Consider the following 25,444-nt stretch of genomic DNA (forward strand, 5'->3'; position numbering starts at 1 on the left):
TTTGGGAATTGGGCCTGGTTGCCCTTGTCTATCTCTTGCTGACCGCCGAGATCACTAGAGTATTCGGGGCCAGGTGAGAATACAAGTACTCAAATGTTTCACGGGGATGTAATACTTTTTCTCTGCCTGCTTGGAAATGGGCAGGAGAGAGGATGGGGTTTGCCACGAAGTTTTTACCAGCTTTACCACCCATTCATGAATGGGGAGTACCACCGTGGATGGGAACAGTGCTCCGAGCTCTGAGAGCAGTGCTCTGAGTCTGGTGACTGGGAATGGGATGGATGGGAGCGCCGCTTTGACCCGGACGATTGGTACCGCGAGTCTGGAGATCTGCACCTCGGTACCAGCTGGGATCGACTTTGCCGTGGCCCCGATGGAGTCCCTTATCGTGGGGAGCAATATCTCCTCTCTGGAGACCGGCGCCATTCTGGGGACCGATGGCATGCTGAGGCTCTGTGTCAGCCATCAGGCAAGCGGTGCCATCCCACAGGGGACTGGTGCTGAGAGTCCCGTGAATGGGGCTGGGAACTTTGGTCGGTTTGGGCAGGTCAGAAGTGCATCCCCAGGGATTGGCACTTTGATGTCAACTGCCGCGGTACCAGGGAGTGATGCCGCATAGACAGAGATCATGGCATGGATCCCAGTGCTGGCTTCCCCCTGGAGATGACCATGTCTTGGCACAGTGTCGGGGGCACCAGCAAAGACAATGTCTTTTGCAGCTTGGAAGGCCTCTGGCGTGGACAGGATTTCCAGGTGCTGGGGCCTCTGCCACTACTCGTGGGGCCGGTGGATTCCTAGGAGGGCTGGCTGGCCTAGCCGGCGATGCAGGTGCCTGGCTGGGCTCCGGAGACTTTCTGCCCCAAAAGGGTCCCCAGACTTTCCCTTTCCCACATGGGATGTTGGGGAATGCCCTCCCCCGGGTGCCTCCTCTGCTTCTTAGCCGGGACTGTGACCGGCACCAGAAGGCCAGTGCCAGAGGTGCACTTTGCACTAATGCCGCTGTACTCGGTGCCAAGTCCAATTTTGGTGGCTCGAAGACTGTCACAAAGCCTGAATCATGATGAGCGCTCTCAGTCTTACATCCCACTCCTTTTTTGTTCTGGGCTTGAAGCTCTTACAAATGCAGCACTTATCGCTAATGTGGGCTTCTCCCAAACACTTCAAGCAACTTTGGTGAGGGCCGCTGATCAGCATAGGCTTTCTACAGCCATCATAAGGCTTGAAACCTGGGGAACGGGGCATGTCCCGTCCCTGGGCTAAGTCCCACAGGGGACTATCTAACCTATCTACAACACTAACACACTAGTTATTAAAGAACAAAAGAACTACTTATCTAACTATTTATAACACTAAGAGAAAAAAACCACTGGGTAAGTAAGTGCTTGCCGAAGCAAGGAGATGTTCCAGCACCGTCACTGGCGGTAAGAAGGAATTGAGGGAGGGAGGGGGCCCCCAGCACCCCTTATACCTGCGATATGAGCGCCACTCCAGACGGCACCAGAGCTTGTCCCCTACAGATAACACTGAGGAAAAAACTTCCAACGCCAGTGCATGTGGCGAGCACACACCTAACATGGAATGGACATTAGCAATCACTCGAAGAAGAACTCCCATTCTCTTCTAGTCAAACAAGTTACAATAGGACCTTCCTCATTCACACACTCTATTACTGGCATAAAAATAGTGGCCTCTGCTCACGTCACAAGAAATATTTAGCAGAAGATCACTGTAGTGAGTCCTCATAATACTAAGACTGTTATTGTCACAAAATATTCTGCAGTACACTTAATTGTATATTACAAATAGCAAAAACTATATTTTGTGTTTAAGTATCCTTGCTTTTGTGTTTGCTTCTCTAAACATTAATCAATAATTTACAAAGATTGTCCCTGTCTTTGTGTAAATGAGGTGCATTGTATTAATTTAGATGGGAATAAATAGGCTGAAATAGTCAAAGGTATTATCAGGACGCTGTTTCTATCCAACATTAAATAGTGTTAAACAAGGTTCAGGTTTGGAATAGAGACCCTAGCCTGCTTAGTACCATGGCAACTATAAAATTGAACAGTCTTATAACCTTTTATTAAAGATACAGAAAACAAAGGAAAAGAGTTAAAGCATTTAAAACATAAAGTCTTAAGTAAGGCTTTCATTTTAACATCATTCCTTGTTTCCTTTGCCTTTAGCTATAGAGTTTTTAGAAGGAACTGTTGTTTGACAGTCTCTTATGCGGTAATAATGTTGGTAATAACTGTCCTTTTGGGGAAATGAAAAGATATTAGTTGAGCTGTTTGGGTTGCTGTTGCAAGTCCAATTCTGTTTCCTAGAAGACACACACAAGAGGGAAGAGAAAAGAACAGCGAAGATAGAAAAGATGCAGCTTTTGTGTCTGGTGTTGACTCCTATCTGCAACCACACTGCTGCGTGGGGAGGGGAAATGGCTGACTGTCTTAATAGCCACTGCGAGATCTGGCAAACTTGTACCAGCATCTTTAGGGCATTGCTTTTTGTCACCTCTTTCTGGTCACAGGGTAACAGCAATGTTACAAATAAGTCTTGCTTGGCTAAGCCAGATTCTTATTAAGCAGAAGGTAAAAGCAGAGGGACAGGAAAGAAGAAATATGGGGGGAGGGGAGGGTTTGAAGAAAGACGACACACTGTGTGCGCGCGTGCATGTGAGAGACAGGGAGAGTCTCACATCCCAGGTAGCATTCAGAATTTAGCTGGAGCTGGTGGAGGTGGCAATGTCATCTGAATCCTCCTCTCTGGCCCAATCTGGTCAGCATCTTTCTCAGGATCAGTATAAGAGATCCCCACAGTGTTACAATAGATTATGGGGAATCAAGAGACTGTGGCAACTATGATCGTAAAGCCTGCTGCAGCAGTTTCTGGCAAACAGCTTCTTCCTCCTGAATTTCCCCAAAAAGTTTTCTCTTTTAAGGACTTCAAAAGGGCAGTGATGGGCAGAGTAGCCCATCCTCTCAATATTCTGATCATCAGTTAGCCCTAATTTTCAACACACCAATTTTCTTGTTTACCAGGCATGATCTTAACACAGTCCTTGAATTATATCAATAGCCTGAATTAGTACAAACAAAAAAGCCTATCTCCCTTTTCCACCTTTTCCCATCAATGTTTATTGTTATAGGTTATTGTGACATTTTGTGCCACTCACTTCTTACAGTTGCGCTCACAATGAAGGTAAATTTGGAGACCCAATTATTACAAACAGTGCTACTGTAATTTATTTTAAAAAGAAAAAACTGTTTGTTTCCCAGACTGTGACGACTAATCATAGCTTTTTATAAAAACTCAGGAGTCTTTAGAAGAAAAATAAACTTCAGCACATCACATCCACTGAACAAAGCTACAGTACTTAACAGCTTTAATGCTACTTTTTAAAAAATAGCTTTTTAAAGTTTAACCCAAGGATAATCAATCAGAACTATTTCTTTCCTAATCAGCAGCATAATCTTTGTCTAGTATCAAGACGTTTGCATAACACTTGATTTTTATATTTTTCAACAAATACGTATTCACTACATATCCTAATTTTTTTATGAATAAAACTGTGAATAATAACATTCTGTAGCTTTAAACCCTGGACTATTTGATTCTGGAAATTAAACACACCTGCCATCTGCTTCTTTTGCCTTGGCATACTGCAGGTGTATCTTTGGAGATGATACACAAGGGAGAAGCTCACCAACCTTTGCCCTAGAAAACAAAGAGAATAAAGTAATCAAATAATAAATGTGATCTTTCTTTTTAATTTGTCTTCACCAAATAAAGTATATGCATATTTATAGAAATACTCGAGAGAAAAGAAAAAGGAACTTACAAAATGCATGTAGTATGAATACCAGCAACAACATGATCTTATTCTTCAGTAATAATTAAGACAAAAAAAAATTAGTATGTAAAAGTGATCTCATTTTCATTTACACGAACAAGGAAATTAATCATGATATTTTGCATTACAAATATGCTCTCTTCTGTTATATACAAGAGAAGCTTTGAAAGAGCTTCAAAGTTTTCAAAAATATGCACTTGCTACACGTCTAAAAACTATTAATTGGTTACTGTGCATTTTCAGGCCATTTTATGCTGTTGTGACAATGTAAAGGGGCCTTACAGAATTAGAATATCATTTCTTTCTTGTTTTAATTTTGGATGTGATCATACGCCCCATTATTCAGAGGTATTTAGCTATTTAGAAATCAGTGGAAGTTACGTGCCTAAATACTTTAGATGATCTGGTCCGTAGTTTCTATTTGTGAAAAGTGCCAGACAGACCACGCTGGACTCTGCCGTACTCTCATTTATTCACAGAAAAGGCATAAAACTGATGACAGCAATGCAAGCTTTCCCTGCACTACCCCAATGTGTCTCAATTCTGACCTGGAGGAACTAGCTCTTGAGGAGAGGGTACATCTGTCTTTCTACCAATTCAATTATTGTTCGCTCTGCAGAGATTGCTAAGAGGAGTCCAATTATGGTGGCAATTCTATTATGTAAACACCTGCTCCCTAGGAACTGGACAAGGGCCAAGTTCATTTTGAAAATGACATTGAACAGCCATATGATGCTAAAACAAAAAGGAGTCCTTGTGGCACCTTAGAGACTAACAAATTTATTTGGGCATAAGCTTTCGTGGGCTATAACCCACTTCATCGGATGCATGGAGTGAAAAATTTAATAGGCAGGTATAAAAATACATCACATGAAAAGATGGGAGTGGCCTTACCATGTGTTGGGTCTGTGCTAACGAGGCCAATTCAGTTAGGGTGGATGTGGCCCATTCCCAACAGTTGACAAGAAGGGGTGAGTATCAACAGAGGGAAAAGTATTTTTTGTAGGAACTCAGCCACTCCCAGTCTTTATTCAGGTTTTTACTCAGAACTGGAATTAATTTGCAAACTTGACACTATCAAATTAGGTCTGAATGAAGACTGGGAGTGGCTGAGTCACTAGAAAAAATAATTTTCCCTCTGTTGACACTCACCCCTTCTTGTAAACTGTTGGGAATGGGCCACATCCACCCTGACTGAATTGGCCTCGTTAGCACCGACCCCCCACTTGGTACGGCAACTCCCATCTTTTCATGTTTCTGTATATTTATACCTGCCTTCTGAATTTTTCACTCTATGCATCTGATGAAATGGGTTATAGCCCACAAAAGAGCTTATGCCCAAATAAATTTGTTAGTCTCTAAGATACCACAAGGACTCCTCGTTGTTTTTGCTGATACAGACCTGTGTTGAATTTGAACCAGCAGCCTAGAACTAAAAGGCTGTGTTGCACTCCGAGGTGTATCATCTTTTGTAAATCAAGAAGCTTTCATGAAATAAATATAATTAGGCAAGTAAAAGGATTCAAAGTGTGTAGTACACAAAGATTCTGAAAGCCCAGTTACAGTCAAGCTAAACATAACCAAGTAAAGAGAAGTTTGCTGATTAGCGTAGCTGTTGTTTGGGTTGGGTTTTTTTTAACAAAGTTTTGATTTACATCAACCCGTGTTTCTGAAGATTCAGAGTGTAAATCATACTTGACCTAGACCCCAAGAAAAAGTCAGTAGACTGACTGTCATGTGAATTATGTGTCTGATTAATCAAGATGATCAGGGACTCCTATTCCTTTTCAAAGGGCACTACAATATAACCTGTTTTTCAAGGAACGTAAAACTGCACTAAAGCTGCACTTACCAGTTTTTACAGCGGATATATACTGACGCTGCCTTGTCATGATATTGCCCCTTTTCATATAGTTGAGCAGCTTCTGAAAATTGCTACAATAATGAAAATTATACAAATGTTTATTTATTTGTAACTGGGAATTCATCATGTTATTAATATTCTCTCTATTACTAGGGATACCTTCATACTCTCCAGAATGGCTCCACAGTCTCTCTTTAGCAGCCTGCTAGGATGTTTAATGGCTTGGTTAACCCCCCGACGAATGTCTCCCATTCGAATGGACATCTGAGCCACTCCAGCTAGGCAAGCTTCATCATGTTCCTGGTATTGGCGATCAAAAGTAAAGTGATAACTATATTTTCAGTACAAAAAGTATTGGTTTTACAGAAGCCATTGCAATTATTTCAACAACAGTGAAATGCATCAACCAGAAACGACCTGACCTCAGGTAAAGCTGTTCTTGTCTAGAAAATTTAAACCAGAGCCTTAAAAGGCAACAGTCAGTATTTATGATTAAATAATGGTGCCATTAATTGTGGAAAAGCCTATGTTTTCGTTGCTGGCTATATTTAGGTGACTTTCTTGTGAAGTTTCATCTAGTGTTTCACACTACAGTCTATTTTTTGAAATAACTGACTAGGCCAGGTATACAGGACAAAGGTAAGTTTCAAAAAGAGACAAAGAAACAGAACAACACACCAAAACATATGTACAGAAAAAGACAGATGGGGAAATTACTTGCTTCTAATTGGACTTATCTCAAAGTACTAGCCCCAAATTCACACATTTGGTTTTAAAATATACATGAAAGCATTGCTATTTCGCTTGTTTTGAAAAATCTGACTATTCATTTTATTCTTCTTTACTGAACGATTGACTACACTAAAGGAGCAGAAATCTATATAAGTATCATATAAAAATATATTATTATTTTGGCACTGTCTCCTTTAATATTTACATAATTATTGTGAAATTGTTCAAATGGTAAAAATAATTTCCCAGTACTACAATCTTAATGCAGTACTGTTTTACATAAAGTAAGCCATTTTTCTCTGTGTATAAAATTACAGGAAAGACCAATATATCAATATTGTTCTTTGAAAAGGAAGAGAGTCAAATCATTTACAAAAAGAATCTCTAAGGTGCCACAAGTACTCCTTTTCTTTTTGCAAATACAGACTAACACGGCTGCTATTCTGAAACATATCGTTTACAGAAGAATACAAAATCCTGTATTTAAATAAACTGTCACAGAAGAATTCAGTGTACAATATATATTATAATTACTTGTATGCCACCATCATTGAAGAGTGTTACCTTATTGTCCCTTGTGATTCCCTTCTCATAGTGTGCCAAAGCATTCACATAATCACCCCTAAAAGAAAATAATAATATATGTGTAAAAATGTTTATTAATAGGAACAAGTTGCAGAGATATGAAGCCTGCATACATAGCTGACAAATAAATGGAATGGATCTCCTAATCAACTCTTATTAAAACACAGTTAATTCTGTGATCACATTTTTGGAGCATTTAATGTAAGCTGCAATTCTTTTTTGAGGTGGCCGCTGCATATTCCCATTTTGTGTGATTTGCACCCCTAGTGCTGCTGCATTTCCTTTGGGAACCTTCTGGAAAGCAGCATGTGTTGGGGCTGCATGAGCACCTTTTCATGACTCCCAACATTCAGAGCTAAGGTCACAAAAGTGCCATATGGTCAAAAATGCCTCAGTTCCCTCCTTTCTGTAGCCACCTGTAGGAATCTTCTCTCAGTATACAGGGTGATTTGGGGGATTTTGATCCAAAACTCCCTTAATTTCTAGGCTTAAATTGTGTTATAGTTACTTAGTAAGTGTTATGTAGTTTGTGCCACAACATATTTAGTTTTCACTTTGACCCTATGGGCCTTGAACCTTTTAATTATGGCTCACCAGGACTCTGTGGCTCAGACAAGAAGGGTGGAATTAAGCATGTGTGTCATGTCCCTTCATGTTTGGATATTAGGAAAATCTTTTTCACTAGGAGGGTGGTGAAGCACTGGAATGCGTTACCTAGGGAGGTGGTAGAATCTCCTTCCTTTGAGGTTTTTAAGGTCAGGCTTGACAAAGCCCTGGCTGGGATAATTTAGTTGGGGATTGGTACTGCTTTGAGCAGGGGGTTGGACTAGATGACCTCCTGAGGTCCCTTCCAACCCTGATATTCTATGATTCTATGTTCCAAGAAGAATAAGGAGTGAGTATGCACACCTGTCTCTTGGAGAAGCCTCTTTCCTAGATCACTTCTAGGCCTTTACACCTTGAGCTCAACAAGCAACGGAGGCTCATTTAAGAAAGAAGTATCCTATTTTGATACCACTAATGTTGACTGAATAATTTATTTACCGACTTAAACAAAATAGAAATAAGACATTTTTATTCCAAAATAAGAGGGTTCCCAGACTTGTTCCAAAACAACATAAGGTGTGAATTAAAATTGATTTAGTGATTTCAGTGCACATTTGCTTATAAATAAGGCCTATGTCAGGGGTTTATGGCTGTCGTGCCAAAATCTTCTATGGTCCTAGGAAGTGAGCCTTCTAAAGCTCAAATGTCACTGGTGATGAGGCTGAATTTAACTTCTAAGGAGCTCCTTCATATGATCTCTTTGGTAGCGTAGAAACCTGGTACCGTGGGAAGCACTCTCTCAGCCACTGTTTTCCCATAAATCTCACTTATTTTACCAGACTAAGCCTGCTCAGTGGCTGCTCACGGGTACATACTTGAAGCAGCCATGATCCCCTACCTTGATTTGGCAGCCAAAGGGAACAGGATATCAACCTGGTAGGGGCAGCTATATAGTTAGGTTTAAAAGACAAGGAGAGTAGGGTAGATTCCTTCTCTCTACCAGGGACTGCTGACCTGGAAGTCTGGCTCTCCTCTTTCACAAATATGCAGGAAATGGGATGACACAGGGTGACCTAGGAAGGAGAGGAATGGGCATTTAAGTACCAGGCTGTCTTCCACTCTCAACAGTGGAGATAAAAAGTGGCAGGTAGGAGAAAGCTACTCCAAGCTGACACTGGTCTGCAACTAAGCCTCTGGTTAACTGTCTATTTTGTTTGCATTGGGAAGTTTACCAGTTGGCGTGCACTTCATTTTTTCTTTTATGGCCACTTAAATCAATCATGAGCAGCTACTTTTGTGAACCATGTCTCCAGAGTAGTTTTCTGTGGATACTCCCAATTTCCCTGGTACAGCAGCTACAGGACCTCTCAGGGATTCTGTATAACACTGTAATGAGCTGAAGTGACTCAAACAAATCAAGATCTTTGTGGAAATGCTTTCAGGACATCACTAGTATTTCTCTACTTAGTAGAAGTATGAGTTAAATATTACAATACTACATCTTTACAGGAAAACATACGTGAATTCAAGCTGCATAGCATACTCCTTTGATATGAACGGGATCTGGTCTGGGGCCAAACGCTTAGCCAGCTGTAATGCGCTGTCCCAGTGCTGCAAATCTCTTCTCATCTGTTACCAAAAGAAATTATTTGAAGTCAGCTTTTTTTTTTGGGGGGGGGGGGGGGAATCTTCTGATGTAAGCATCAAATACTGAATTATTATACTATTTTCTAGTATTAAAAATACAATTACCAATGTTAGAATCTTGACTGGATTCAACAGAAAGTTTGAGACAGATGATAACAAGAAGGTGTTACTGTAATAAGAGGCGTAATACATACTTATCTTAAGCAGTTGACAGACCCATATCATTATGACTCAAAATGTTTAGAAATACTACAAAACTGAGCAGAATTATCACCATGTAAAATAATCAGGTAGTAGTGAATATTAGGTTGGCAAGAAAAACAATTAACATCTGACAAAGTTTTAGGCAACTTAACTGGGTACCTCAAGTGCAGCAACAGGACAGGTGGATGCCAGATATAAATCCTGAGCCAGATTAAAGTCATTAGTAAACATGGCAAGATGTCCGGCTAAAAGGTTGTGGTCTTCTATTCCCTATAAAATAAAATAAAAATACTGAGTGCTACAACTGTCCAGATGATGACCCTATTACAAATTCTTGTCATCTATTACTAATTTTTAAAAGATTCTACAGATCCAACTACCAGGTCATGTCTGTGCATGTGTCACTCTTCACCCAGAAAAAATATGGCACACACTTTTATTGTATGATATGCACAGTGACATAATTTGTTAAAACCTCTCTCATTACACAAGAAATGGGACACTCCTCAACGTACATGTAAGGGCTGCCATCAAATAGGAAAGAGCAGATTCTACCCCCAATACATGGCAGTCAGCAAAATGTAAGGGCCCAATTTTAAAGCCCTCATTTGAACAGTTCCAATAAAGCTAATGGGACTCCTCACATAAGTAAGAGTTGCAGAAGTGGATACCCGTACAATACATACACAAATCAGAAATATTTTTTTTTAGGGTTTTGGCATTTCACAAAAACAGCTGAGGCATTCAAATTGACACAGTTTTTCAGTGGTTTTTAAATGAGAAAATGTTTGAATGCCCTTACCATTAAAACTGTCCAATATCATATTCCTCCTGGAGGCATTCTGCACCAAAAAATTAAAAATTTTGTGCCAAAAATTAAAAATTCTGCACACAATATTTTAAAATTCTGCAAAATTCTGCAAATTTTGTGTGTGAAAATAACACTACATCATTGCACTAATTTCAGTTATTTGGGGAATCTATTTCAAAATACCTGTCAGCACGTATGTCTGTAACAATACAAACACACAAAATTTTCCCCAGGAGTAGAGAGTTAAAGAAACACCTATGACAACCCAGATCCTGTGTCTCTGCCCCCTTCCCGCCCCAACTCAGAGCCCAGCCAGGGGGCCAGACACCCACAACCCCTCCCCTGCCAGAGTGAAGCCATGCCTGCCCCCACAGCCAATACACCTGAACCCTCTCTCCCCCAGAGCCCAGCTGCGGGGCCCCCATGGGCCAGATACCCGCACCGTCTCCCATTCAGAGCCCAGCCACAGGACCCCATTGCCCAGATACCCACACCCGCCCAGAGCCCAGCCGTGATTCCCCAAGGCCTGATACCCATCCCTTTCCCCCCCACAGAGCCAGGGATGCAGAGGGAGAAACAGCCTGATGATCAGTCCCAGGCTTGCATGGAGTTTTTTGTGTGCCGCCCTCTCCTTGCCTCAGGGCATGCTGGGAACTGCAGCTGCCAGGAACCTTCTAGCTCCTGCCCCCTCCCCCCAGCAGTGTCTTATGTGTGAGCTGGGCTCTGCTGGGTCTAGCAGCACTGCAGCCCATTTCTGTAGGGGAAAGGAAATTCTGCATTGCGCAGTGGTGCAGAATTCCCCCAGGAGTAAATATCAGCAATTTGCAATAGAACAGTCTAACATTTCCTATTTTAATATGCATTTTTAAGATGCACTATTGCAAAGTATTGATCTTAGTTACAATGTAACAATTCTGAACATTTCTCAATAAAAACTATAAAAAAATGCTTCATTCTGAATGTCTTGATTGTCTCTGTAAAATCTATACTGTATGAGTAGACACATTGTTCTAACTATAGTATATATATTTGAACAGTATAGAAACTGAATGGAAAGAAGAACAGAGAGAAAGGAATGAGGAAAATGAAATAACATAAAAATGCTCCAATTTTCTGCTTTGTTTTCTTCAAATATATATTACTATGTATACATATATTGTTTTATTAATTTTGGATAAAAAACCCACATTAATGCAACATATTAAGGTTACCTACTTGAACACAAAAAAACTAGAAATGCAAAAGTTTAGTTTCTAAAGGTAATACGAACTCCCACACATTACACACACTATAAATATTACTTGTACATTTAGAAATCTAGTAATCAAAATTACTATATACCATTTACATACAGAATGTGCAAAAGCAAAACATCAACAAAGCAGTGAAAAGTAGTAAACAGAACATATTATTGCCGGCACCCAGTGCCAAGAGGCAAAACAACAGCAGGGGTTTGTTACCCGGTGTGTTTCACTCAGTCATCACAAGGGGCTGGAGAAGTAGAAAAGTTTATTTGCAGCTGCAAACAAGGTACAGGGAGAATAGAATCTCAAATCCTGCACACCAGAGCAGGTCATTACACACACTTTTATATTCCTTGATGCTACTGCACTACACATCAGCCAGTTAAAAAACTTTGCACAAATACTCTGCCTTCCTTATGTGCGTTACAACAATGTTTATTTCCTGCAACCTCTAACAAGCATTCCTAGCAACTTAAACAACCAGCACATCCTGCCTGGCCTTGTAACTATCTCCTATTATTTTTAACTTGGCGTCAGCAAACCTTACACTATAAGGCATTATCTACGGCTGCAACATTGTTTTAAAAGCAAAAGAACTTACTCAAACCAGCCAGACCTGAATTCTATTAAGGAGGGTTAAGAAGAAGCCCTTAGGCCTTCAGCAGGAAGACTTCCTCAACCCTTATGGCCTTCCATCCCCTCGACTTAACTAGTGGCCATGCCCTGGGATCTCCAACAATATGGAAATATTTTTTTGTGACTTCATATACAAAAAATGAAATGATGACACTAATGTTATATATGTTATATTAAGAAAACCAAACAGAAAAATTATAAAGTAAAGTTTTGAACTAAAGCCTTTATAAGGGCTCTGAACCGTGAGGTGGACAAATTAACAACAAATATGACAACCAGGAGCAATCTTCATGACAACACATACACAATCCAGTTGCCAAATTCTGATTTTAGTTACACCATTGTCAATCCAGAGAGACTCCACTTATTTCAGTAGTTACTCCAACTGAGATCAGAACATAGCCTTAAGATTGTGAAATATGAGGAGAAAGCAGAAGCAACTGCAAAATTTCTTGGTGGGCTCACAAAATCTTTAAAAGCTCCTGTAGCTCACCTTAAAAAAAAAAAAAACGTAATAGAAATTTTAGTATTCAAACAGTGTTGGGAATTGTCTATGTTAGAGACAAAGGCCAAAAGAATTTGGTAATTTTTAACACTTCCAAAATGTGTAACTCACAGGTGCTTTGCAAGTAGTGCCATTTCAACCATATCAAAGTTTCAAAATCGGCGTTGTCCTGTCTTCTGTTTATTTCTAGAAACATAATACCGTGTTCTCCTTTCTCAGGAACTGTCAGAACCCAGAGGGTGAGCCATAGATCTTGTGTTATGAGGAGTAAATAACACATTTTTAAAAATTACACAAAAACATAAGAAATGCCACAGTGAGTCAGACCAATGATCCATCTATCCCAATAACCTGTCTTCCGACAGTGGCCAATGCCAGGGGTTTCAGAGGGAATGAACAGAACAGGTAATCATCAAGTGATCCTTCCTATTGCCCATTCCCAGCTTCCGGCAAACAAAGGTTAGGGACACCATTCTGCCCATTCTGACTAATAACCATTGATGGACCTATGGTCCATGAACTTGTCTAGTTCTTTTTTGAACCCTGTTATAGTCTTGGCCTTCACAACATCCTCTGGCAAAGAGTTCTACAGGTTGACTGTGTGTTGTGTGAAGAAATACTTCTTTTTGTTTGTTTTAAGCCTGCTGCCTATTAATTTCATTTGGTGACCCCCTAGTTCTTGTGTTATGAGAAGGAGTAGATAACACTTCCTTATTTACTTTCTCCACACCAGTCATGATTTTATAGACCTCAATCATATCCTCCCCCTTAGTCGTCTCTTTTCTAAACAGAAAAGTCCCAGTCTTATTAATCTTTTCTCATATGGAAGCTGTTCCATCCCCCTAATCATTTTTGTTGCCCTTTTCTGAACTTTATACAATTCCAATATATCTTTTTTGAGATGGGGTGACCAGATCTGCACATGCTATTCAAGATGTGGGTGTACCATAGATTTATATAGAGTCAATATGATATTTTCTATCTTCTTATCTAATCCTTTCCTAATGATTCCTGTTATCTTTTTTGACTTCTGCTGCACATTGAACAGATGTTTTCAGAAAACTATCCACAATGACACCAAGATCTCTTTCGTGAGTGGTAACCGATAATTTAGACCCCATCATTTTATGTGTGTAGTTGGGAGGGATTATGTTTTCTAATGTGCATTACTCTGCGTTTATCAACATTGAATTTCATCTGCCATTTTGTTGCCAAGTCACCCAGTTTTGCGAGATCCTTTTGTAACTCTTTGCAGTCTGCTTTGGACTTAACTACCTTGAATAGTTTTGTATCATCTGCAAATTTTGCCACCTCATTGTTTTACGCCCTTTTCCAGATCATTTATGAATATGTTGAATCGTACGGGTCCCAGTACAGACCCCTGCGGGGGACACCACTATTTACCTCTCTCCAGTATGAAAACTGACCATTTATTCCTATCCTTTGTTTTCCATCTTTTAACCAGGTACTGATCCATGAGAGCATCTTCCCTCTTATCTCATGACAGCTTACTTTGCTTAAGAGCTTTTGGTGAGGGACCTTGTCAAAGGCTTTCTGAAAAATCTAAGTACACTATATCCCCTGGATCACCTTTGTCCACATGCTTGTTGACCCCCTCAAAAGAATTCTAGTACACTGGTGAGGCATGATTTCTCTTTACAAAAACCATGTTGACTCTTCCCCAACAAATTGAGTTAGGCTTATCAGGCTGTAATTGCCAGGATCACCCCTGGAGCCTTTTAAAAAAATTGGCGTCACATTAGCTATCCTCCAGTCATCTGGTACACAAGCTGATTTAAATGAGAGGTTACATACCACAGTATATGTACATGTAGTACTACAGTGCTAAATGCAAATCAACTAATTAAGGAGGGATTCCAGTAAGCATCTAACACATTCTGGAATATGCAAGCTGCCTAGAGATGGCTCTGGTTTCTCCTCAATACATACTCTTCCTCTCCCGCTAAAATACTGACACCACTAAAATAATTCTTCTTCAATATAAACACACAACACCAGAATTCCAGCAATCTTAAAAGTGCATTTTAATCTTAATCTTTCATATTTTTACAAAAATGTTTGGTAATTATTTTAAAATGTTACCTTTATTTGCTCTAGTGACATCACCATCCCAACATTTCCAATTGTCCGATAAACACGTACCGCAAACTCCAATTCCATGTGATGTAGGCAAGCTCTGGCCAGCTCATTCCAACCAGATTGATCATTCAGAAGTTTGCATACCTCCCATGCTTCAGAAAACCTATGCACGGTGAAAAACAAAACTAAAACGAACAGTTGCATTCAATGTGTATTTTATTAGAACATTTTCTTTTAAACCTCAAAAACTAGTTAACCTCAAAGCAGAGGGAAACTGGGGACTGACTAATTTCTAGGTTTGAGGGAAATTGCTAGGAGCCCTGTGACAGGAAAAAACAGGGCCACATGAAAACACCAGCCTGCAGCTTATACAAAATTGCCCCACCTTTCTCCTTCAGAAAAATACTTTATTTCTCTAGCTTACTTCTCACTTTGCACTACACCCTCCCATTGTACTGTTTTTTGCTCCTTTAGAATGGAGGGAGTGGGTGGCATGCATTTTCAGCCAGTATTGAGGCAGAAGCTACCATGCAGCCCAGAATAGGTCTTGAATAAATTACTGTAGCTCTTACTTTACAGTAAGAAAAAGCATCATTGTGTCATTTGTTACTTGGCTACCCAGACAGACTAAGCACTTATACGGAATGATGGTTCAATATAACTTTATCAATATTCAGCAAGAGATTTTTAGAACACCAGTGTATGCTGTACTGTGTGCTTCAATCACAGAAGGAAATGATTAACCCATATAATTAAAAAGCAGACCTACCTTTTCAGCATTAAAGTCTGAGTAAGTATTTGTTTCAGCTCATTAAACCCGGTGTCTTTCAAAATGCCACGGAAACTATGAGTACTAAGATAGATATTGTTTGTTTTCCCACTCTGAGTCTGACAGGTTAATTCTCCATTATACAAAAGCAATGGTTTGTGGGAAAAGGGAACTTTTGTGCCACCTGCCAAAATAACCTTGGACCCTGTATTAGGAGATCAGAAAAAAAAATGTTATTTAAAATGCTCCTTCATTATGACATGTTTAGCAACCAGTTGCAGTTGTGAACAGTTAAAAAACGTAAGAGTGAAGGAATCTTATTTTGAAAATCCCAACAGCTTTGTTCTTTTATCCTTTGGCATAGCAGCAGCACTATCCTGGACCAATCTGACTAATTCAAGGTCTCCTGTTTGGCATTCATCATTTACTGTATGTACCAAGTGTAAAAGTATATACCAAAAAAGAATTTGAAGAGCAACTAGCAAAAGACACAAAAAGTAAGAGCAATTTTTTTTTTAAGTACATCAGAAACAGGAAGCCTGCCAAACAATCAGTGGATGACAGAGGTGCCAAAGGAGCACTCAAGAAAGACAAAAAGCAAAATGACAAGTCTTCACTGCAGAGGATGTGAGGGAGATTCCCACACCTGAGGAGGAACTGTCCCAGACTGAAATGTCAATAGAGGAGGTTTTGGAACAAACTGATAAATTAAACAGTAATAAGTCACTAGGATCAGCCAGTATTCACCCAAAAGTTATGAAGGAACTCAAAAATATGAAATTGCAGAACTACTAACTATGGTATGTAACGTACCGTTTAAATCAGCCTCTGTAACAGATGACTGGAGGATAGCTAACGCAATGCCAATTTTTAAAAAAGGCTCCTAGCAATTACAGGCTGGTAAGCCTAACTTCAGTACCAGGCAAATTGGTTGAAATTATAGTAAAGAACAGAATTATCAGATACATAGATTAACACAATATTTTGCAGAAGAGTCATCATAGCTTTTGTAAAGGAAAACCATGCCTCACCAATCTATTAGAATTCTTTGAGGGTGTCAACAAGCGTGCTGATAAGGGTGCTCCAGTAGATATAGTATACTTGGACTTTCAGAAAGCCTTTATCTAGGTCCCAAACCTTAAGCTCTTAAGCTCCTAAAGGCTCTTAAGCAAAATAATCGGTCATGGGATAAGAGGTAAGGTCCTCTCATGAATCAGTAACTGGTTAGATACAGAAAACAAAATGTACGAATGGTCTATTTTCACAGTGGAGTGGGGTAAATAGTGGGGTACCTGAAAGAACTGTATGGGGACCTGTGCTGTTCAACATATTCATAAATGATCTGGAAAAGTGGGTAAACAGTGATGTGGCACAATTTGCATACAATACAAAATTTCTCAACATAGTTAAGTCCAAAGCTGATTGTGAAGAGTTAAAAAGCGATCTCATCAATCCGGGTGACTGGAAAATGGCATATGAAATTCAATGTTGATAAGTGCGAAGTAGTGCACATTGGAAAACACTCAATTCTACACACAAAATGATGGGGTCTAAATTAGCTGTTACCAGTCAAGAAAGAGGTCTTGGTGTCATAGTGGATAGTTCTCTGAAAATGTCCGCTCAATGGCGCAGTGGCAGTCAAAAAAGCTAACCGAACGTTAGGAACCATTAGAAAAGGGATAGATAGTAAGACAGAAAAGAGGAGGTACCTGTAACCAGAGGCTCTTTGAGATATGTGTAAACCCTCAGTGGAATACAAATAGGGATCATATGCACACCATGGGTCTGGAGTGGAGAATTAGAAAGTAGCGTCCATCGGTCTGCACATCCACCCTGACTTGCCTTATGGTTTCATCTGAAGAGATAAAAGGCGGGGCAGGCCGACTGCAACTCCAGTTCCTTCTCCACTGCAAATCCAGCAGATCTGCAGCAGAGGGGAAGGAGGGCAGGAAGCGGAATACAGATATGGGCCACGCATTTCGAAGAACCTCCAGTTATAGGTCAGCAAACTCCTCCTCTCCTTCTTCGAGAGATGGGCCCTATTGTATTCCATTGAGGGTGATTAACAAGTGGTACCTAAGCTGAAGGAGGATGCAAAGAAGCAGATGAAAGAGATAAGTGGAGGATAGCCATGCCTGGAGGAGGCATCCGTTACTGAGACATTCACCAAGACGTAATGTGCAGTAAAGATGTGTACTGAATTCCATGTGGCTGCTCTACATATATCCCAAAGCAGTACATTGTGGAGGCAGGCTATGGTTGAAACCTGGGCTCTCACAGAATGGCCTACACCCCTGAGGATAGTGGGAGGCCAGATAATTGATATAGTGTAATGCACCCCAAAATCCACTTGGAGATTAGCTGTGTAGAGATTGCCTGCCTCTTAACAGTTTCAGCATTGCAACAATCAATCTGGGGGTTTTCCTGATTGGTCATGGCCTCTGTAGGTAGAAGGCCAAGGCCCCACGGACATGGAGGTAGTGGAGTTGCAGTTTCTCTTCAGAGTCGTGTGGTTTCAGGAAGAAAGCAGATAAGTGAATGGATTGATTTTCGTGAAACTGGGAAATAACCATTGGCAAAAATTTGGGATGCAGGTGTAAGGAGACTTTATCTTTATAGAAAATCATGAAAGGAGGGTTTGCCATCATGGCCCCAAGTTCACTGACCCTTCTTGCTGAAGTGACAGCAATGAGGAAGGCGATCTTCATGGAGAGGGACATAGAACATGATGCCAGCGGCTGAAAGGGCGGTTGAGGTCCCACTGGGGAGTGATGGGTTGTACAGGTGGGAAGGTTCTGATGAGGCCTTTCCAAAACCTAGCAGTCAATGGTGAGTAAAGACAGAATGTTCCTCCACATGGGGCTGAAAGATGCTAAATGCTGCTAGGTGGACCTTAAGAGAGCGGAGACCAAGCCCTGATGCCTTCAAGGACAGTAGGTAGTCCTGGAGGTGGGGAATCCCCACTCCTTCTGGGGAAAGTCCCTTGTACTCTGCCCGGAGGAGAAGCATTTCCGCTTGGCTCGGTAACAACTCCTAGGGGATTCCTTCCTGCTGCTGGAGAGGATGTTTTGCATTTCTTATGAACACACCCCTTCCAGAGAATATGCCCATCCAATACCCTGCTCTGAGGTGAAATGCATGTGGATTGGGATGGTTGATGTCGCTGTTGTGCTGCGTCAGGAGATCGGGGAAAGCAGGGATGGGAATTGGGGGACAGGTAGACATACAAAGGAGGTTGGGAAACCAAAACTGTCTGGGCCAGGAGGGGATGATCAGGATGACTGTTGCTCTGTCTTGTCTGATCTTGTGTAGTACTCATGGTAGGAGTTAGACAGGAGGGAAGACGTAATTGAGTTGGTCTGACCAGGAGAGGATGAGAGCATTGCTCTGAGAGTGGTGCCTCGGACCTCCTCTGGAGCAATATGTGCTGCATTTTCTATTCACTGGGGATGCGAAAAGGTCTCTGGTCAGAGTTCCCCACTTGTTGAAGATGTCCTATACCATGGTGTCATGAAGTTTCCAATCGTGGTCAATCGTGAACTGTGTACTGAGCAAGTCTGCAATCATGTTGTGTGCCCCTGGGAGATAGGCTGCAGATAAGATGATCTGGTGGGTGATGCACCAGTTCCAAAGGGTGACTGCTTCGGAGCACAGAGTCATCAACCTCGTGTCCCTGTTTGTTGCAAAGAGTCGTAGTGTTGTCCAACATTATGAGAATCTGATGGGAATGGATGACCAGGAGAAAGGCCTGACATGCCATCCTTACAGCTCAGAGCTCCAGAATGTTGGTGTGCATTCTGGACACCTAAAGAGTCCATGTGTCCTGTGTCATGTATTCACCCATGTGCGCTCCCCAGCCTAGGAGGGATATGTTAGTGATAACTGTCTTGTGTGGGAAGCGAGGGTGGGAAGGGAACCCCTACGTGTTCCCTCTACCAGTGGAGGGACGAGATTACCACACGTTTGTGTGTGGGGGGAGGCCTGTGAGCACGAGGTGCACAGCATGATGGTTGGGTGAGTAAACCAACTGCAGCCACATCCGGAGGCAGTGAAGATGGAGATTTATATGCATGAGGCCATGTGTCCCAGGAAGGATAGGAAAGTCCTGGCTATGACTGAAGGACTGTTGACTACACGAGTTATGAGTTCTTTCAGGGTCTGGAACCTGTCCCATGGTAGGTAGGTTTATGCAGAGACTGAGTTGATAGTGGCCCCTATAAAGTCTAGGTATTACATGAGATTTAAGGTTGATTTTTGGCATTGATATTGACCAAGGGAGAACAAAGGGGGATAAGCAACATGGATGTTAAAACCTGGGCTTCATGTCTGGACCGTTTTGCCGAGCCAGTCATTGAGATATGGGAATACGAGGACCCCATAACTCCTGATTTGGGTTGCTACAATGGAGAAAACCTTGGTGAAAACTCTAGGAGCTGAGGTAAATCCACACAGTTTATTAATACATTTAGCACAGTCACAAACACCCCAACTCAGTAAGGTAGATAGAGATACTACAGAATGTACATTTGCACATCCATAAGGAGTATCAAAAGAAAGAAAAAACAAAAACTGTACTTACCAGAAAGTATTGAAAGCTCAGTCTTCCCCCTCCCCACGCTCCATATGTCCTAGAGACTGTAGCCCATATCCTGTACTCTGCCAGGCTAACAGTCTCTGGACCTTTAATATGTGATTTCTAAGCCAATAGGAAATGAAAAGTCACTGAGGCTTTGACCAGCAGCTAACATGTTTCTATAAAAATCTGGGGGGAGCATGGGCTGTTATAGCAGCGACAAGGAAGAGATGAGAGAAAACATGGGTGGAAATCAAATCAGTGTCTTGCATGTCTGTACACTAAAGTAAGTAGTATGAGGTATAAGCAGGAAGAACTTGAAATGCTAGTTAATAAACACAACTATGACATAGTTAGCACCACAGAGACCTGATGGGATAATACGCATGACTGGAATATTGGTACAAAAGGGTACAGCTTGCTCAGAAAGAACAGGCAGGGAAAAAAGGGAGGTCGTGTTGCCTTATATATTAAAAATGTATACACTTGGACTGAGGTTGAGCTGGAAATAGGAGACAGACTTGTTGAAAGTCTCTGGATAAGGACAAAAGGGGTAAAAAACAAGGGCGATGTCATGTAGGAGTCTACTACAGACCATGTTATCAAGAAGATGACGTGGATGAGGCTTTTTTTAAACAACTAACAAAATCATCCAAAGCACAGGAAGTGCTGGTATTGGGGGACTTTAATGACCCAGACATTTGTTGGGAAAAATAATATGGCAGGGCACAGATTATCCAACAAGTTCTTGGAATGTACTGGAGGCAATTTTTTATTTCAGAAGGTGGAGAAAACTACTAGGGGAGAGGTTGTTCTAGATTTGATTTTGACAAATAGGGAGGGACTGGTTGAGAATTTGAAAGTGGAAGGCTGCTTAGGTGAAAGCGATCATGAAATGGTAGAGTTCATGATTCTAAGGAATGGTAGGAGGGAAAACAGCACAATAAAGATAATGGATTTCAAGAAGGACGACTTTAGCAAACTCAGGGAGTGGCAGGTAAGAGCCCATGGGAAGCAAGTCTAAGGGGGAAAACAGTTCAACAGAGTTGTTATTTTTTAAAGAGACATTACGGGCACAAGCTCAATCTATCCCATTGCGTAGGAAAGACCGGAAGTATGGCAAGAGACAACCCTCTCTTAACCAGGAAATCTTCAATGATCTAAAACTGAAAAAAAGCCTACAAAAAGTGGAAACTAGGTCAAATTACAAAGCATGAACATAAACAAATAAACAGGGACAAAATTAGAAAGGCCAAGGCAAAAAATGAGATTAAACTAGCTAGAGACATAAACGGTAACAAAAAACATTATACAGATATATTAGAAGCAAGAGAAAGAACAAGATCAAGGGTAGGCCCATTACTCAGTGAGGGAGGAAAAACTACAACAGAAAATGTGGAAATGGCAGAAGTGCTAAATTACATTTGTGTTTCAGTTTTCACCAAAGAAATTTAGTAGCAACTGGACATCTAACATAGTGAATGCCAGTGTAAATGAAGTAGGATCAGAGGTTAAAATAGGGAAAGAACAAGATAAAAATTAGTTAGACAAGTTTGATGTCTTCAGGTCATCAGGGCCTGATGAAATATATTCTAGAATACTCAAGGAGCTGATCGAGCAGATATCTGAGCCATTAGCAATTATTTTCGAAAAGTCATGAAAGATGGGAGAGATTTCAGAGGACTGGAAAAAGGGCAAATATAGTGCCAATCTATAAACAGAGAAATAACGACAACCTGGGGAATTACAGACCAGTCATCTTAACTTCAGTACCTGGAAAGACAATGGAGCAAATAACTGAGCAATCAATTTGGAAACACCTAGAAGATAATAAGGTGATAAGTAACCATCAGCATGAATTTGTCAAGAACAAATTGTGTCAAACCAACCTAACAGATGTCTTTGACAGGGTAACAAGGCTTGAGGATACGGGGGAAGTGGTAGATGTGATATTTCTTCACTTTAGTGAGGCTTTTGATACGGTCTCACATGACCTTCTCATAAACAAACTAGGGAAATACTACCCCGATGGAGTTACTATAAGGTGGGTGCATAACTGTTTGGAAAACCGTTCCCAGACAGTAATGAGTGGTTCAGTGTCAAGCTGGAAGGGCATAACGAGTGCGGTCCTGTGAGGATCAGTTCTGGGTCTGGTTCTGTTCAATATTTTCATCAATGATTTAGATAATGGCATAGAGAGTACACTTATAAAATTTGCAGATGATACCAAGCTGGGAGAGTTTGCAAGTGCTTTGGAGGATAGGATTAAAATTCAAAATGATCTGGACAAACTGGAAAAATGGTCTGAAGTAAATAAGATGAAAATCAATAAAGACAAATGCAAAGTACTCCACTTAGAAAGGAACAATCAGTTGCACGAACATAAAATGAGAAATGACTGCCTAGGAAGAAGTATTGCAGAAAGTAATCTGGGGGTCATAGTGGATCACAAGCTAAATATTAGTCAACAACATCACACTGTTGCAAAAAAAGTAAACATCATTCCAGGGTGTATTAGCAGGAGTGTGGTAAGACAGACAAAAAGTAATTCTTCTGCTCTACTCAGCACTGATTAGATCTCAACTAGAGTACTGTGTCCAGTTCTGGGCACCACATTTCAGGACAGATGTGGACAAATTGGTGAAAGTCCACAGAAGAGCAACAAAAATGATTAAAGGTCTAGAAAACATGACATATGAGGGAAGATTGAAAAAATTGGGTTGTTTGGTCTGTAGAAGGGAAGACTGAGAAGGGACATGATAACAGTTGGCCTCCAGGAGCTCCATTGTGCTCCATTGTGACTGCTCTGGACAGCGCTCTCAACTCGGATGCACTGGCCAGATAGACAGGAAAAGCCCCGCGAACTTTTGAATTTCATTTCCTGTTGGGCCAGCTGATCAGCACAAGTGACCATGCAGATCTCATCAGCAGAGGTGATCATGGAGTCCCAGAATCACAAAAGAGCGCCAGCATGGACAGAACAGGAGGTACTAGATCTGATCGCTGTATGGGGAGATGAATCCGTGCTATCAGAACGCCATTCCAAAAGATGAAATGCCAAAATATTTGAAAAAATCTCCAAGGGCACGAAGGACAGAGGCTATCACAGGGACCCGCAGTAGTGCCATGTGAAACTTAAGGAGCTCAGGCAAGCCTACCAAAAAACCCAAGATGCAAACGCCCGCTCGGGGTCAGAGCCCCAGACATGCCGCTTGTATGATGAGCTGCATGCAATTCTAGGGGGTGCCCCTACAACTACCCCACACCTGTACGTGGAGTCCTGCAAGGAAGTTTCACGCAACAGGGATGAGGATTTTGAGGATGAGGAAGATGATGAGGAGGGGAAGGTTGAAGATAGTGCACACCAGGCAAGAGGAAAAACTGTTCTCCCCGACAGCTAGGAACTGTTTATCACCCTGGAGACAGTACCCTCCCAACCCGGACTCCCGGACCTTGAAGGCGGAGAAGACACCTCTTGTGAGTGTACCTTTGTAAATATAATCCACGGTTTAAAAGCAAGCGCGTTTAATGATTAATTTGCCCTGAAGACTTGGGATGCATTCGCAGCCAGTACAGCTACTGGAAAAGTCTGTTAACGTGTCTGGGGATGGAGCGGAAATCCTCCAAGGACATCTCCATGAAGCTGTTGGAGGTACTCCCAAAGCCTTTGCAAAAGGTTTCTGGGGAGGGCTGCCTTATTGCATCCTCCATGGTAGGACACTTTACCACGGCAGGCCAGTAGTACATAGTCTGGAATCATTGCATAAGAAAGCGTGGCAGCGTGTGGTCCCAGTGTTTGCTGGCATTCAAGCAACATCCGTTCTTTATCTCTCTGTGTTATCCTCAGGAGAGTGATATCATTCATGGTCACCTGGTTGAAATAGGGGAATTTTATTAAGGGAACATTCAGAGGTGGCTGTTCCTGCTGCGCTGTTTGCCTGTGGCTGAAAAGAAATCATCCCCGCTGTTAGCCACGCGGTGGGGTGAGGCGTGAAGCAATCATCCCAGAGAATTTGGTGGGGGCGGGGTTTAGCTGGGTTTGTGCTGCATGTTAACCCGAAAACATCAGCCCCTTCTTTTAAATGGCCAATGTGTCTTTTTCAATTTTACTCTCCCTTTTTTTCCTCCTGCAGCTGCAAATGTTTAAACGCTGCCACTAGCATCTCCGTCCCAGAGGCTAGCGCAGATAAGGAGGCAAAAAAACCACACTTACAATTAAATGTTCTCTGAGCTCATGCAGTCCACCCAAACTGAAAGAGCCCAGCAGAACATGTGGAGGCAGACAATGGCAGAGTCCAGGAAAGCACAAAATGAACGCAATGACAGAAAGTGGGAGCAACAGGAGAGATGGCAGGATCAAGAGGAAAGGTGGCGGCAGCATGATGAGAGGAGGCAGGATGCAATGCTGAAGCTACTGGAGGATCAAACTGATATGCTCCGTTGTATGGTTGAGGTGCAGGAAAGGCACAGACCGCCACTGCAGCCCCTGTGTAACCAACCGTCCTCCTCCGCAAGTTCCATAGCCTCCTCACCCAGATACCCAAGAATGCGGGAGGGCGGGGGGCCAGCCCTCCAGGCTCCCAACCACTCCACCCCAGAGGACTGCCCAAGCAACAGAAGGCTGGCATTCAATACATTTTGAAGTGCAGTGTGGCCTTGTCCTTCCCTCTTCCCCCACCCCACCCGGTGCTGCCCTCCTCCCCCACCCCTCTCAGGCTATCTTGGCAGTTATCCCCCTATTTGTGTGATGAATTAATAAAGAATGCATGAATTTGAAACAACAATAACTTTATTGCCTCTGCAAGCAGTGATCGAAGTGGGGAGGGGAGGGCAGTTGGCTTACAGAGAAGTAGAGTGAACCAAGGGGGCAGGTTTTCATCAAGGAGAAACAAACAGAACTATCACACTGTAGCCTGGTCAGCCATGAAACCGGTTTTCAAAGCTTCTCTGATGCGCAGCGTGCCTGGCTGTGCTCTTCTAACCATCCTGGTGTCTGGCTGTGTGTAATCAGCGGCCAGGCGATTTGCCTCAACTTCCAACCCTGTCATAAATGTCTCCCCCTTACTCTCACAGATATTGTGGAGCACACAGCAAGCAGTAATAACAATGGGAATATTGGTTTCGCTGAGGTCTAACTGAGTCAGTAAACTGTGCCAACGCGCTTTTAAGCGTTTAGACTGTACATTCTACCACCATTCTGCACTTGCTCAGCCTGTAGTTGAACAGCTCCTGACTACTGTCCAGGGTGCCTGTGTATGGCTTCATGAGCCATGGCATTAAGGGGTAGGCTGGGTCCCCAAGGATAATGATAGGCATTTCAACATCCCCAATGGTTATTTTCTGGTCTGGAAAGTAAGTCCCTTCCTGGAGCTGTT

At 41.8% G+C, this 25,444-nt stretch overlaps 1 protein-coding gene across 1 annotated transcript in view; it reads right to left on the reverse strand.

Moving 5' to 3' along the window:
• WDR19 (WD repeat domain 19) overlaps positions 1 to 25,444 on the reverse strand; it is an 84,397-nt gene that overhangs the window by 27,676 nt on the left and 31,277 nt on the right. Inside the window, exons 12-19 of the mRNA XM_077814601.1 lie at positions 15,497 to 15,701; positions 14,731 to 14,890; positions 9,591 to 9,701; positions 9,100 to 9,209; positions 7,014 to 7,071; positions 5,877 to 6,017; positions 5,706 to 5,788; positions 3,634 to 3,717 (exon numbers count right to left, since the gene is read on the reverse strand). Coding sequence (XP_077670727.1) covers positions 3,634 to 3,717; positions 5,706 to 5,788; positions 5,877 to 6,017; positions 7,014 to 7,071; positions 9,100 to 9,209; positions 9,591 to 9,701; positions 14,731 to 14,890; positions 15,497 to 15,701 — 952 coding nt within the window. The remainder of the gene's footprint in view (positions 1 to 3,633; positions 3,718 to 5,705; positions 5,789 to 5,876; positions 6,018 to 7,013; positions 7,072 to 9,099; positions 9,210 to 9,590; positions 9,702 to 14,730; positions 14,891 to 15,496; positions 15,702 to 25,444) is intronic.

The sequence above is a fragment of the Eretmochelys imbricata genome, chromosome 4 (assembly GCF_965152235.1).
Source record: "Eretmochelys imbricata isolate rEreImb1 chromosome 4, rEreImb1.hap1, whole genome shotgun sequence".
NCBI classification, from domain to species: Eukaryota; Metazoa; Chordata; order Testudines; family Cheloniidae; genus Eretmochelys; species Eretmochelys imbricata.